This window comes from Bufo gargarizans, chromosome 5, assembly GCF_014858855.1.
Source record: "Bufo gargarizans isolate SCDJY-AF-19 chromosome 5, ASM1485885v1, whole genome shotgun sequence".
Classification (NCBI taxonomy): Eukaryota; Metazoa; Chordata; class Amphibia; order Anura; family Bufonidae; genus Bufo; species Bufo gargarizans.
In genome coordinates, this window is record NC_058084.1 from 203,859,156 (window position 1) to 203,873,738 (window position 14,583).

Consider the following 14,583-nt stretch of genomic DNA (forward strand, 5'->3'; position numbering starts at 1 on the left):
CCCCCCCCCAAACCTACCCTATACCCCCACCCTGGATGTGTCCCCATCCCCCAAACCTACCCTATACCCACACCCCCAAACCTACCCTATACCCCCACCCTGGACGTGTCCCCATCCCCCAAACCTACCCTATATCCACCCCCCCCCCCAACCTACCCTATACCCCCACCCTGGATGTGTCCCCATCCCCCAAGCCTACCCAACAAGTTCCTACTTGCTTTGGTAATGCTATCATGTATTTAGTCCTGCCAATAAAGCTGATTTGAATTTGAAGGACTGGAAAGCAGCGGCTGGAATAGCGCAGAGCAACAAACACAAAATGAATAGACTGCAGAAGTGTGTAATGAAGGCCGATCCAGGAGCCGGGGCCCAAATCTGATCTCTATCTATTGGTTTATCTATCATTTTCTATCAATATATTTGTATAAAACAAAAAGAAACAGCAGCACTTATCAAAATAGATGAGATGTGGGTGCAATCCCTCCGCGGCCGTGGGTTGTGGGTCAATAGATATAAAGTTGAAAAACAAGTCAGCTCTCCGGAATAGCGAAAAGGGCGGCGGACCCTCTAGCAACCCGAAACGCAAGGGCAGCCCAACACAAGCCACACGACACGATCGGGCGAGACGAGCGCATAGCGATCGAGCGAGCGAGGAGAAGAGCGAGCAGCGAGCGAGGAGCGAGCGAGCGGCGAGCGAGGAGGAGCGAGCGAGCGAGCGAGCGAGCGAGCGAGCAGCCCGCGAGCAGCGAGCGAGCGAGCGAGCGAGCGAGCGAGCGAGCGAGCAGCCCGCGAGCGAGAGAGCGAGCGAGCAGCCCGCGAGCAGCGAGCGAGCGAGCGAGCGAGCGAGAGCGAGCGAGGAGCGAGCAGCGAGCGAGGAGCGAGCGAGCGAGCGAGCGAGCGAGCGAGCAGCCGCGAGCAGCGAGCGAGCGAGCGAGCGAGCGAGCGAGCGAGCGAGCGAGCGAGCAGCCCGCGAGCAGAGCGAGCGAGCGAGCAGCCCGCGAGCAGCGAGCGAGCGAGCGAGCGAGCGAGCAGCGAGCAGAGCGAGCGAGCGAGCGCGGGAGCGAGAGAGGAGCGAGCGAGCAGCCGCGAGCAGCGAGCGAGCGAGCGAGCGAGCAGCGAGCGAGCGAGCGAGCAGCCCGCGAGCAGCGAGCGAGCGAGCGAGCAGCCCGCGAGCAGCGAGCGAGAGAGCGAGCGAGCGAGGCGAGCGAGCGAGCGAGCGAGCGAGAGGAGCGAGCAGCGCGAGAGGAGAGAGAGCGAGCGAGCGAGCGAGCGATAGAGCGAGCGAGAGCGAGCCCGCGAGCAGCGAGCGAGCGAGCGAGCATCGAGCAAGCCCGCAGCAGCGACGAGCGAGCAGCCCGAGCAGCGAGCGAGAGAGCGAGCAGCGAGCGAGCAGATCTATCTCTATCTATCATCCTATCTATCATCCCTCTATCAATCTATCTATCTATCTATCTATCCTATCATCATCCTATCTATCTATCTATCTATCTATCTATCTATCTATCTATCTATCTATCTATCTATCTATTCTATCTATCTACTATCTCCTCTATCATCTATCTATTATCTATCTATTATCTATCTATTATCTATCTTTCTATCTTATTGTATTTATTATTTGTTTTACATTCTCTCTGTGATTAGTTAATACGATATAATAATATTATTGCTTTATGATGATGATTATTCCGTGACACACGTTATGTGTTATTTTCACTGCCCTCGCTCCCCGTACCCCCTTTTTTTGCAGCCGCCCCCCCTTCCAGATTTGCACAATCATTTTACATTAAAGACTTTGTGGCCCCCAGAGGCCGGGATCTGCTTTACAATGACACCCATTGTACTTATTAGTCGGCGCCATTGACAAGAGCTCACGAGATTTTAAAGCGTCTCAACTTTTGCAAGGAAACAAGAGAAATCTTAGCGTGCAGCGGCCGTGTCAGCGATTGTGGAAGGGAACAAGGAAAACGTGATGTAAGAAGCATTAACTCTTGTCAGGTCGCGCTGCCGGTCCCTGGGCATTGATACAAGCTGCTTATGGAAATGAGGCGATATCTGTAATCTGTTCAGCCATTACCACCAGCGCCGCCTCCTTATCCGCCGGCCACATAATCTGCCTCCGTGTTCTGTCTTGTAAAACTCCGGCTCAATTCCACCTTGGGGAATATGGATTTTCGGTCTGAGTGGTTCCCGTGTGGGAATCCGTGCAGCGTTTTTGTGGATAAAAGCGTGAACCTGGCCCCGGCATGCAGGCCGCTGTGTTTACGGGAGGCGACTCCTCGCCGGTCTGTTCACAGCACTCGCCGCCATTTCGTTTTGTGATAAAAGTCTTTGAGAACTGAGTAGCGGGCGAAACAAGATCTCGTCAATGTCATGGAATATACAAGGCAGGTCCTTAGATCCCGGTTTTATAAAGGGGGCTACCGACTCTGGGAGCGAGATACAGTGCACGTTAACAAATCCGGAGGTTGTGCGGGGCTGGCCTCGGACACTATTAAAGGCAGAGTACCCCGCTGCGCCGACTTACATCACAAAAGGGTGTGAATCGGAGGGAGTCAGAGAGGAGGGTGGAGGGGCTCGTGCCTCAGCACGCCATGCCTTTATGCCATCACAGGAGAAAATTGCTAGGGGGGAAGAGGAGGTGGGCCCTGTCACCGAGAGGAAGGGACCAGCTCTGCCGTGAGAGCCTGCCCTCCAAAAAGAAGCAAGAAGGCGATATGAGGAACATAGAAAAATGGGGCTAGGCCGACACTGGATGGGGCTGAAACAAGAGACATTTTGAACAATTTTTTTCAACAAATGTAAAAAGTTCAAAATAGAAAAGTATTGAGGGTTTCTAGTGATCAGAAGTAGAAGGTATATAGACTACAACCCCCATCATGCAATTCAGAAATAAAACTTTTATTTTATTAAAAGCAAAATAACGGAAATAATATCGGAAAATTTGGAGAAAAAAAACGGAAATTTGTATTTATATAACGATTTGATGGATATATGAGAGGTGTCAGACGTTTAAAATTAAAAGAAAGTTGTCAGCATTTTTGGCGGCCTAGATTAAGTCAGGTGAAATGTCTGAAATGAAATATATGACCTGCATCATCAAAAAGTTTAGCAATTTTTTCTGAATTTGCAGCCCATGACGCCATTTAAGTGGCTGACATCAGGGTGGGGATGAAGGAAGGGGCTGGAGTAGGGAGCACTGTATGTCCGGTGAGGATAGGATGGGTATGAAGGAAGGGGCTGGAGTAGGGAGCACTGTATGTCCGGTGAGGATAGGATGGGTATGAAGGAAGGGGCTGGAGTAGGGAGCACTGTATGTCCGGTGAGGATAGGATGGGGATGAAGGAAGGGGTTGGAGTAGGAAGCACTGTATGTCTGTGAGTATAGGATGAGGATGAAGGAAGGGGTGGAGAAGGGAGCTGTATGTCGGTGGGATAGTATGGGGATGAAGGAAGGGGCTCGGAGTAGGGACCACTGTATGTCCTGTGAGTTATAGGATGAGGATGAGGAAGGTGGCTGGGTCGGAGGCACTGTCTGTCCGGTGAGGATAGGATAGGGATGAAGGGAGGGGTGGAGTAGGGAGCATGTCTGTCCTGCTGAGGAATGGATAGGGATGACAGGAAGGGGCTGGGAGTAGGGAGCACTGTATGTCCGTGAGGATAGGGATGGGGATGAAGGAAAGTGACTGGAGTAGGAGCACTGTATGTCCGCTGAGGCTGGATGGGTATGAAGGAAGGGACTGGAGTAGGGAGCACTGTATGTCCGCTGAGGATAGGATAGGGATTGAAGGAAGGGGCTGGAGTAGGGAGCACTGTATGTCCTGTGAGGATAGGATGGGTATGAAGGAAGGGGCTGGAGTAGGGAGCACTGTATGTCCGTGAGGATAGGATGGGTATGAAGGAAGTGACTGGAGTAGGGAGCACTGTATGTCCGCTGAGGATAGGATGGGTATGAAGGAAGTGACTGGAGTAGGGAGCACTGTATGTCCGCTGAGGATAGGGATGGTATGAAGGAAGGGGCTGGAGTAGGGAGCACTGTATGTCCGGTGAGGATAGGATGGGTATGAAGGAAGTGACGAGTAGGGAGCACTGTATGTCCGCTGAGGATAGGATGGGTATGAAGGAAGGGGTTGGAGTAGGGAGCACTGTATGTCCGGTGAGGATAGGATGGGGATGAAGGAAGGGGTTGGAGTAGGGAGCACTGTTTGTCCGGTGAGGATAGGATGGGGATGAAGGAAGGGGTTGGAGTAGGAAGCACTGTATGTTCTGTGAGGATAGGATGGGGATGAAGGAAGGGGCTGGAGTAGGGACCACTGTATGTGCTGTGAGGATAGGATGGGGGTGAAGGAAGGGGCTGGAGTAGGGAGCACTGTATGTCCTGTGAGGATAGGATGGGGATGAAGGAAGGGGCTGGAGTAGGGAGCACTGTATGTCCTGTGAGGATAGGATGGGGATGAAGGAAGGGGCTGGAGTAGGGAGCACTGTATGTCCGGTGAGGATAGGATAGGGATGAAGGAAGAGGTTGGAGTAGGGAGCACTGTATGTTCTGTGAGGATAGGATGGGTATGAAGGAAGGGCTGGAGTAGGGAGCACTGTATGTCCAGTGAGGATAGGATGGGGATGAAGGAAGTGACTGGAGTAGGAAGCACTGTATGTCCGTGAGGATAGGATGGGTATGAAGGAAGGGACTGGAGTAGGAGCACTGTATGTCGGTGAGGATAGGGATGGGGATGAAGGAAGGGGCTGGAGTAGGGAGCACTGTATATCCGGTGAGGATAGGATGGGGATGAAGGAAGGGGCTGGAGTAGGGAGCACTGTATGTCCAGTGAGGATAGGATGGGGATGAAGGAAGTGACTGGAGTAGGGAGCACTGTATGTCCGGTGAGGATAGGATGGGTATGAAGGAAGGGACTGGAGTAGGAAGCACTGTATGTCCGGTGAAGATAGGGATGGGGATGAAGGAAGGGGCTGGAGTAGGGAGCACTGTATGTCCGGTGAGGATAGGATAGGGATGAAGGAAGGGGCTGGAGTAAGGGAGCACTGTATGTCCGGTGAGGATAGGATAGGGATGAAGGAAGGGGCTGGAGTAGGGAGCACTGTATGTCCTGTGAGGATAGGATGGGTATGAAGGAAGGGACTGGAGTAGGGAGCACTGTATGTCCTGTGAGGATAGGATGGGATGAAGGAAGGGGCTGGAGTAGGGAGCACTGTATGTCCTGTGAGGATAGGATGGGGATGAAGGAAGGGACTGGAGTAGGGAGCACTGTATGTCCAGTGAGGATAGGATGGGGATGAAGGAAGGGGCTGGAGTAGGGAGCACTGTATGTCCTGTGAGGATAGGATAGGGATGAAGGAAGGGCTGGAGAAGGGAGCACTGTATGTCCTGTGAGGATAGGGTGGGGATGAAGGAAGGGGCTGGAGTAGGGAGCACTGTATGTCCTGTGAGGATGGGGATGAAGGAAGGGGCTGGAGAAGGGAGCATTGTATGTGTGATGAGGATGGGGATGAAGGAAGGGGTTGGAGTAGGGAGCACTGTATGTCCGGTGAGGATAGGATGGGATGAAGGAAGGGGCTGGAGTAGGGAGCACTGTATGTCCGGTGAGGATAGGATGGGGATGAAGGAAGGGGCTGGAGTAGGGAGCTCTGTATGTCCTGTGAGGATGGGGATGAAGGAAGGGACCGGTCTTAGAACAAGCGGGGGGAGGGGACAGGTGGGGAAGACCATGTTGAAGGATTTGGATACATTTTGATACTTTGTGTTTGTTGTTTACATTGATGGAACAAGTTTTCTTTCTCCCTTTTCGCCTTTGTATAAGATAAAAGAAGAAAACAAAGAGGAGAATATTGTAGATTTAGAAATGTCATTACGAGATTGCGGCATATTTAGGTTCTATATTTCTCTATGTCCTCATAAAAATTCTGTCCTGTTTTTTTGTTTTTTTTCAGGAAAGCTGGGTGACAACCAATATGTCCCTCATTGCAGGTCTGCCTGGCAGTCACCCAGCTTTCCGAGGCTCCTGAATGGCACACCTGTCTATCCATGCAGTGACATGTCCAGCTTGCTCATATAACTTGCCATGAACAACTGTATGAAATCTGTGTAATGGTATTTCCCGGTGACGCCGATGCTTTGGACGCCATTTTCTTTTCTTGTGCTCATTACATGTTTTCTTTTTGTGTCTCTGCAGTCTAATAAAGTGCCAGTAGTACAACACCCTCATCATGTCCACCCCCTCACACCGCTTATCACTTACAGTAACGAGCACTTTACACCTGGGAACCCCCCTCCACACTTACAGGCCGATGTGGACCCCAAAACAGGTACGTACTCCCTAAAGAATGTCTATGGTTTGCCAGGGGTGCACCAACAATGAGGCCAGTTGAGGCGATTGCCTCAGGCGGCAAGACCTAGAGGCAAGTAGGGGCAGAGCAGGGCTGTGGGAATATCTCTCTATATTCAACTGTATCACAGTATGCCGGCAACAGTCGGGCTGGAGGGGTTGGGTGCTGTTTCAATTTTGGCCTCAGGCAGCAGAAAGGCTAGGTGCACCCCTGTGGTTTGCTATGGTACTCATTGGGATCCAGGACCCTCCTAGAACATCCCCGGACAACTGTTATAGGGTTTTCCAGAGTCAGGAGGACCTTGTATGATGGGAGTGGTGGGTGGAGGTCCCGTGGACAGTATAGAACCAGCTCATAAAGCGCCCCGAATCCAACACTTTTATGTTCTTCTTCTGGATCCACAAGGCGATTGTTAGTTGCAATGCATGCAATTAATTCTCCAGACTGAGAGGGGCTGCAGTCTGGAGCCGGGTCATCAGTGGGACCTGTCGATGGCCACAGTAGATCATGGTACTGACTGAGACCAGAATACTGGATGCCAGCTTATAGTAATGCCATCATCAGAGGGGCAGGGCTGGAGTATTTGGGCATTTTACTCCATATTTGAAACCTCCAAGATTCCAGATTTGACACCTCTGTCAATGTCACAATGCACAGCATGCAGATCCAGTTGTCTTCCCTGCGCCCTCACCCGCTGGATTCAGTGCCGGCGCCCATTGGAAGTTCTGTGATCATGTGTCATACAAGATGATACATTGTCACTTCATGCATTGGGACCTGCTCCCCCCCATTTAAAGGCGCAGGCGCAGAGGGAACACAGCCAGTGTAACGCGTCCTCCGCCCACTCTCTGTTCATGTCTCGGCTGCAGCGTTTTACAAATGATCTCTTTAGCGCTGGATGCAGCCGTCCACCTGTCTTTTGTGTTGGCGGTGATCATTTATTCATGCGGTCGGTGAGCCGTCTCCTCCTTCCTCCCTGTTTTACATCTCTTTTCCCTGCAGCTCTGTCTGATTTATTCATACATTATCTCCGAAAAAGGTGAACGGCAGAGAAATGACCGGGAAATCTCTTACAGCAATTCGTTAGACCCCGGCTGCTGTCTCTGCTCCACTTACAGTTTAGTGCACTCGCCATAAGGAAGGATCTGGCGGTAAAGTGCACTGAGTCTCGACCCCAGCGGTCTCCAACCCTGTGGCTCTCCAGAAATTGCCAAACTACAGCTCTCAGCATGCCCAGACAGCCTGGGAGTTGTAGTGTTGCTGTGGATGTAAAGCTTTCCTCTACAGAATACATTAGGCAATTGCTTACCTAGTAATCCCATAATATGGCGTAGAAGAGATCTGGATCTGCTCCAAAGGGACGGTAACTGTTCCAGGGTAGCGTTATCTTAGGGAATGTTATTCCAGCACCGTGACCCCAACATTGTACAACTTAGGCCATTTTTTGTAAATCTGGAAAATATAACCCCCTTTGGATGATACTTCTCATCTAGCTGACCGTGCAGCTGCTGTGGGGCCCATAGAGCGAGGGGCCCCAGTTCTAGTTGGCTCCATGTGCCAGGACTCCAGGGAATTAGCATTGTTAGCATTCATAGGGGTCATGGAGGGAGAAACAACCCAGCAATGGGGCCCCTATGGTCTTTGCTGTGGGGCCCCTCTCAGCCATGTATGTCCCACGTGTTCTGCTATCGCACTTGGGGCTTCTAAAGAATTTGTGTATTTATTTTATTGAGAAAACTCTTACATTTGATGATTTTTTATCTCTGCAGTAACAAAGCCTTTTCTTATTTCCCCAGGAATCCCGCGGCCGCCTCACCCTCCAGACATATCGCCCTATTATCCACTATCGCCGGGCGCCGTAGGACAGATCCCCCATCCGCTAGGATGGTTAGTACCACAGTAAGCAGTTCCACCATTTTTACATTTTTCCTTTATTTTACATTTCAATGAATAGTGATTAACGTAATGGGCCTGACAGAGGCTGTTGTATATGGGGCGCTATGTGGGGTCCCCCCGCTGTATCTATGGTATATGGGGCGCTATGTGGGGTCCCCCCGCTGTATCTATGGTATATGGGGCGCTATGTGGGGTCCCCCCGCTCTATCTATGGTATATGGGGGCTCTATCTGGGGTCCCCCGCTGTATCTATGGTATATGGAGCGCTATGTGGGGTCCCTACGCTGTATCTATGGTATATGGGGCGCTATGTGGGGTCTCTACGCTGTATCTATGGTATATAGGGGCTCTATCTGAGGTCCTCTGCTGTATCTATGGTGTATGGGGGCTCTATCTGGGGTCCCCCGCTGTATCTATGGTATATGGGGGCTCTATCTGGGGTCCCCCCACTGTATCTATGGTATATGGGGCGCTATGTGGGGTCCCTACGCTGTATCTATGGTATATGGGGGCTCTATCTGGGGTCCCCCACTGTATCTATGGTATATGGGGGCTCTATCTGGGGTCCCCCACTGTATCTATGGTATATGGGGGCTCTATCTGGGGTCCTCTGCTGTATCTATGGTATATGGGGGCTCTATCTGGGGTCCCCCCGCTGTATCTATGGTATATGGGGGCTCTATCTGGGGTCCCCCGCTGTATCTATGGTATATGGGGGCTCTATCTGGGGTCCTCCGCTGTATCTATGGTATATGGGGGCTCTATCTGGGGTCCCCCGCTGTATCTATGGTATATGGGGGCTCTATCTGGGGTCCTCTGCTGTATCTATGGTATATGGGGGCTCGATCTGGGGTCCCCCCGCTGTATCTATGGTATATGGGGGCTCTATCTGGGGTCCCCCCGCTGTATCTATGGTATATGGGGGCTCTATCTGGGGTCCCCCCGCTGTATCTTTGGTATATGGGGGCTCTATCTGGGCCCCCCCGACTGTATCTATGGTATATGGGGGCTCTATCTGGGGTCCCCCCGCTGTATCTTTGGTATATGGGGGCTCTATTTGGGGTCCCCCGCTGTATCTATGGTATATGGGGGCTCTATCTGGGGTCCCCCCGCTGTATCTTTGGTATATGGGGGCTCTATCTGGGGTCCCCTGCTGTATCTATGGTATATAGGGGATCTATCTGGGGTCCCCCCCCGCTGTATCTATGGTATATAGGGGCTCTATCTGGGGTCCCCCGCTGTATCTATGGTATATGGGGCGCTATCTGGGGTCCCCCCCCGCTGTATCTATGGTATATGGGGGCTCTATCTGGGGTCCCCCCGCTGTATCTATGGTATATGGGGGCTCTATCGGTGGTCCCCCCGCTGTATCTATGGTATATGGGGCGCTATCTGGGGTCCCCCCGCTGTAATTATGGTATATGGGGGCTCTATCTGGGGTCCCCCGCTGTATCTATGGTATATGGGGCGCTATCTGGGGTCCCCCCCCCGCTGTATCTATGGTATATGGGGGCTCGATCTGGGGTCCCCCGCGTTATCTATGGTTTAGGGGGGGCTCTAATTGGGGTCCCCCGCTGTATATATGGTATATGGGGGCTCTATCTGGGGTCCCCCCGCTGTATCTATGGTATATGGGGGCTCTATCTGGGGTCCCCCGCTGTATCTATGGTATATGGGGCGCTATCTGGGGTCCCCCCCGCTGTATCTATGGTATATGGGGCGCTATGTGGGGTCCCCCGCTCTATCTATGGTATATGGGGGCTCTATCTGGGGTCCCCCCGCTGTATCTATGGTATATGGGGCGCTATCTGGGGTCCCCCCGCTGTATCTATGGTATATGGGGCTCTATCTGGGGTCCCCCCGCTGTAATTATGGTATATGGGGGCTCTATCTGGGGTCCCCCGCTGTATCTATGGTATATGGGGCGCTATCTGGGGTCCCCCCCCCGCTGTATCTATGGTATATGGGGGCTCTATCTGGGGTCCCCCGCTGTATCTATGGTATATGGGGGGCTCTATTTGGGGTCCCCCGCTGTATCTATGGTATATGGGGGCTCTATCTGGGGTCCCCCCGCTGTATCTATGGTATATGGGGGCTCTATCTGGGGTCCCCCGCTGTATCTATGGTATATGGGGCGCTATCTGGGGTCCCCCCCGCTGTATCTATGGTATATGGGGCGCTATGTGGGGTCCCCCGCTCTATCTATGGTATATGGGGGCTCTATCTGGGGTCCCCCCGCTGTATCTATGGTATATGGGGCGCTATCTGGGGTCCCCCCGCTGTATCTATGGTATATGGGGCTCTATCTGGGGTCCCCCGCTGTATCTATGGTATATGGGGGGCTCTATCTGGGGTCCCCGCTGTATCTATGGTATATGGGGCTCTATCTGGGGTCCCCCCGCTGTATCTATGGTATATGGGGGCTCTATCTGGGGTCCCCGCGCTGTATCTATGGTATATAGGGGCTCTATTTGGGGTCCCCCGCTGTATCTATGGTATATGGGGGCTCTATCTGGGGTCCCCCGCTGTATCTATGGTATATGGGGGCTCTATCTGGGGTCCCTACACTGTATATATTGTATATGGGGGCTCTATCTGGGGTCCCCCGCTGTATCTATGGTATATGGGGGCTCTATTTGGGGTCCCCCGCTGTATATATGGTATATGAGGGCTCTATCTGGGGTCCCCCCCGCTGTATCTATGGTATATAGGGGCTCTATCTGGGGTCCTCTGCTGTATCTATGGTATATGGGGGCTCTATCTGGGGTCCCCCGCTGTATCTATGGTATATGGGGCGCTATCTGGGGTCCCCCCGCTGTATCTATGGTATATGGGGGCTCTATCTGGGGTCCCCCGCTGTATCTATGGTATATGGGGGCTCTATCTGGGGTCCCCCGCTGTATCTATGGTATATGGGGGCTCTATCTGGGGTCCCCCGCTGTATCTATGGTATATGGGGGCTCTATCTGCGGTCCCTTTGCTGTATCTATGGTATATGGGGGCTCTATCTGGGGTCCCCCACTGTATATATGGTATATGGGGGCTCTATCTGGGGTCCCCCCGCTGTATCTATGGTATATGGGGGCTCTATCTGGGGTCCCCCACTGTATATATGGTATATATGGGCTCTTTCTGGGGTCCCCCGCTGTATCTATGGTATATGGGGGCTCTATCTGGGGTCCCCCCCACTGTATCTATGGTATATAGGGGCTCTATCTGGGGTCCTCTGCTGTATCTATGGTATATGGGGGCTCTATCTGGGGTCCCCCGCTGTATCTATGGTATATGGGGGCTCTATCTGGGGTCCCCCGCTGTATCTAGGGTATATAGGGGCTCTATTTGGGGTCCCTACACTGTATCTATGGAATATGGGGGCTCTATCTGGGGTCCCCCGCTGTATCTATGGTATATGGGGCTCTATCTGGGGTCCCCCGCTGTATCTATGGTATATAGGGGCTCTATTTGGGGTCCCTACACTGTATCTATGGTATATGGGGGCTCTATCTGGGGTCCCCCGCTGTATCTATGGTATATGGGGCTCTATCTGGGGTCCCCCGCTGTATCTATGGTATATAGGGGCTCTATTTGGGGTCCCTACACTGTATCTATGGTATATGGGGGCGCTATCTGGGATCCCCTGCTGTATATATGGTATATGGGGGCGCTATCTGGGGTCCCCCGCTGTATCTATGGTATATGGGGGCGCTATCTGGGGTCCCCCGCTGTATATATGGTATATGGGGGCGCTATCTGGGGTCCCCCGCTGTATCTATGGTATATGGGGGCGCTATCTTGGGTCCCTCCGCTTTATCAGATGGATGGACTGACAGAGGCTATGCTACAGTGTTTTTCATTTTATTTGATCGACCAACACAAAGTACAAGTCTGTGTGATGAGGAGAAAAAAATGATGTAAGGTTTTCAAAATTTTTACTAAATAAAAATCTGGAAACTGTGGCGTGCATTAGTATTCAGCCCCCCCGAGGCAATACTTTGTAGAACCACCTTTCTCTGCAATAACAGCTGTTTTGGGGTCTGTCTCTCCATCTTTGCACATGTAGAGGGTGATATTTTGGATGGAGAGCGTCTGTGAAGTCTTGCCCAAGTTCTCAATGGGATTTAGGTCTGGACTCTGACTGGGCCGTTCTAACACATGAATAAAACCCTTCCATTGTAGCCCTGGCTGGATGTTCAGGGTGGTTGTCCTGTTGGATGGTGAACCTCCACCCCAGTCTCAAGTCTTTTGCAGCCTCTAAAGCCTCTACTAGGTTTTCCTCCAGGATTGCCCTGTATTTAGCGCCATCCATCTTCCCATCACCTCTGACCAGCTTCCCTGTCCCTGCTGAAGAAGACCCTGCCCCCACCATGATGCTGCCACCACCATGATGCTGCCACCACCATGTTTCCCGGTGGGGTTAGTGTGTTCAGGGTGACGTGCAGGGTTAGTTTTCTGCCACTCAGAACGTTTTGTATTTAGGCCATAAGGTTCCCCTTTGGTCTCCTCTGACCAGATGACCTTCTTCCAGATGTTTTCTGTGTCCCCTATATGGCTTGTGGTAAACTGCAAACAGGACTTCTTATGGCTGCTTTCAGTAATGTCTTTCTTCTTGCCACTCTTCCATAAAGGTCAGATTTGTGGAGCACACAACTAATAGTTGTCCCGAGGTGTGGATCTCTGCCGCTCCTCCACAGTGACCAGGAGCTTCTTGGCTGCTTCTCTAGTTAATGCTCTCCTTGCCTGGGCTGTGAGTTTAGGTGGACGGCCATGTCTTAGTAGGTTTGCTCTTGTTCCATACTCCTATTTTTGAATGATGGATTGAGCAGTGCTTTGTGAGATGTTCAGGGCTTGCCATATGTTTTTTATAATCTAACCTTGCTTTACACGTCTGCACAACTTTCTCGCTGACCTGTCTGGCGTGTTCCTTAGTTTTAATGCTGCTGTTTGATCACTAATGTTCTCTAAGAACCATCTGAGGCTTTAACAGAATAGTTGTAGTTATACTGAGAATACATTACACACAGGTGGACTCGATGTACTAATTAGGTGACTTCTGAAGGCGATAGGTCACACTGGATTTTATTTAGGGGGATCAGAGTACAGGAGGCTGAATACAAATACACCCCACACTTTTCTGATTTTTATTCGTTACAAATTTTGAAAACCATGTATCATTTTCTTTTCACTTCAAACAGACTTGTACTTTGTGTTGGTCTATCAAATCCTAATTAAAAAAACATTTACGTTTGTAGGTGTAATGTGACAAAAATGTTGAAAAGTCCAATATGAAAACTTTTCAAGGCACTATGTATGGGGGCTCTATCTGGGGTCCTCCTCTGTAACTATAGTATATGGGGGCTCTATCTGGGATCCCCCTCTGTATCTATAGTATATGGGGGCTCTATCTGGGGTCCTCCTCTGTAACTATAGTATATGGGGGCTCTATCTGGGGTCCCCCCGCTGTATCTATAGTATATGGGGGCTCTATCTGGGGTCCTCCTCTGTAACTATAGTATATGGGGGCTCTATCTGGGGTCCTCCTCTATAACTATAGTATATGGGGGCTCTATCTGGGATCCCCCTCTGTATCTATAGTATATGGGGGCTCTATCTGAACCCCCCCCCCCCCCACTGCATCTGATGAATTTAATGGCCTGACAGTGGCTATGGAATATGGGGGCTCTATCTGGGGTCCTCCCTGCTGTATCTGATAGATGTAATGGACTGACAGATGGTATGTGGGGGGTGCTATGTGGGGTCCTCCTGTTGTAAGTATGGTATATGGGGATTCTATCTGGGGTCCCTCCTCTGTAACTATAGTATATGGGGTCTCTATCTTGGGTCCCCCCTCTGTATCTATAGTATATGGGGGCTCTATCTGGGGTCCCCTGTTTTATCTGGTGAATGTAATAGACTCACAAAGGCTATGGTATATGGGGGCGCTGTTTGGGGTCCCCTGTTGTATCTGATAGATGTAAGGGACTGACAGAGGCTATTCTTGCTGATATTCTGTTTGGGGTGCTTTCTTTGGTAGGGTTCTCCTGGATAGGTTGTTTAGGCTACTGTCTCCTGTGTGTGATGGATGCAGAGTGGTGGTAGCTCTATCTGGGGTGATACTCCCCTGTATTTTATGAATGCTGTGACCTTATTGTACCTATTGTCACCATGTGGGTTTCTGCTTCCCTGTATATTTGTGGACTGATCTGGGATGCCTTCCTTCCTTTCATGGCAGCCATATCAGTGGTGCCCTCCCCAATATGTGGTGGCCCGAATAGTTGTCTCCTCCTATATGTGGTGGTCCTGCCATAGGTATCTTTTCTCCTATGTGTGGTGGTCCTATCAGACGTGT

General features: G+C 51.4%; 1 protein-coding gene across 14 annotated transcripts in view; it reads left to right on the plus strand.

Moving 5' to 3' along the window:
* Positions 1-14,583, plus strand: part of TCF7L2 (transcription factor 7 like 2) — a 191,663-nt gene that overhangs the window by 149,848 nt on the left and 27,232 nt on the right. For 12 of the 14 annotated variants that reach the window (XM_044294990.1, XM_044294994.1, XM_044294989.1 and 9 more), the window contains 2 exons: positions 6,188-6,320; positions 8,138-8,240. In XM_044294990.1, the coding sequence (XP_044150925.1) occupies positions 6,188-6,320; positions 8,138-8,240 (236 nt within the window). The remainder of the gene's footprint in view (positions 1-6,187; positions 6,321-8,137; positions 8,241-14,583) is intronic. The other 2 variants (XM_044294987.1, XM_044294984.1) reach the window with 1 other exon arrangement.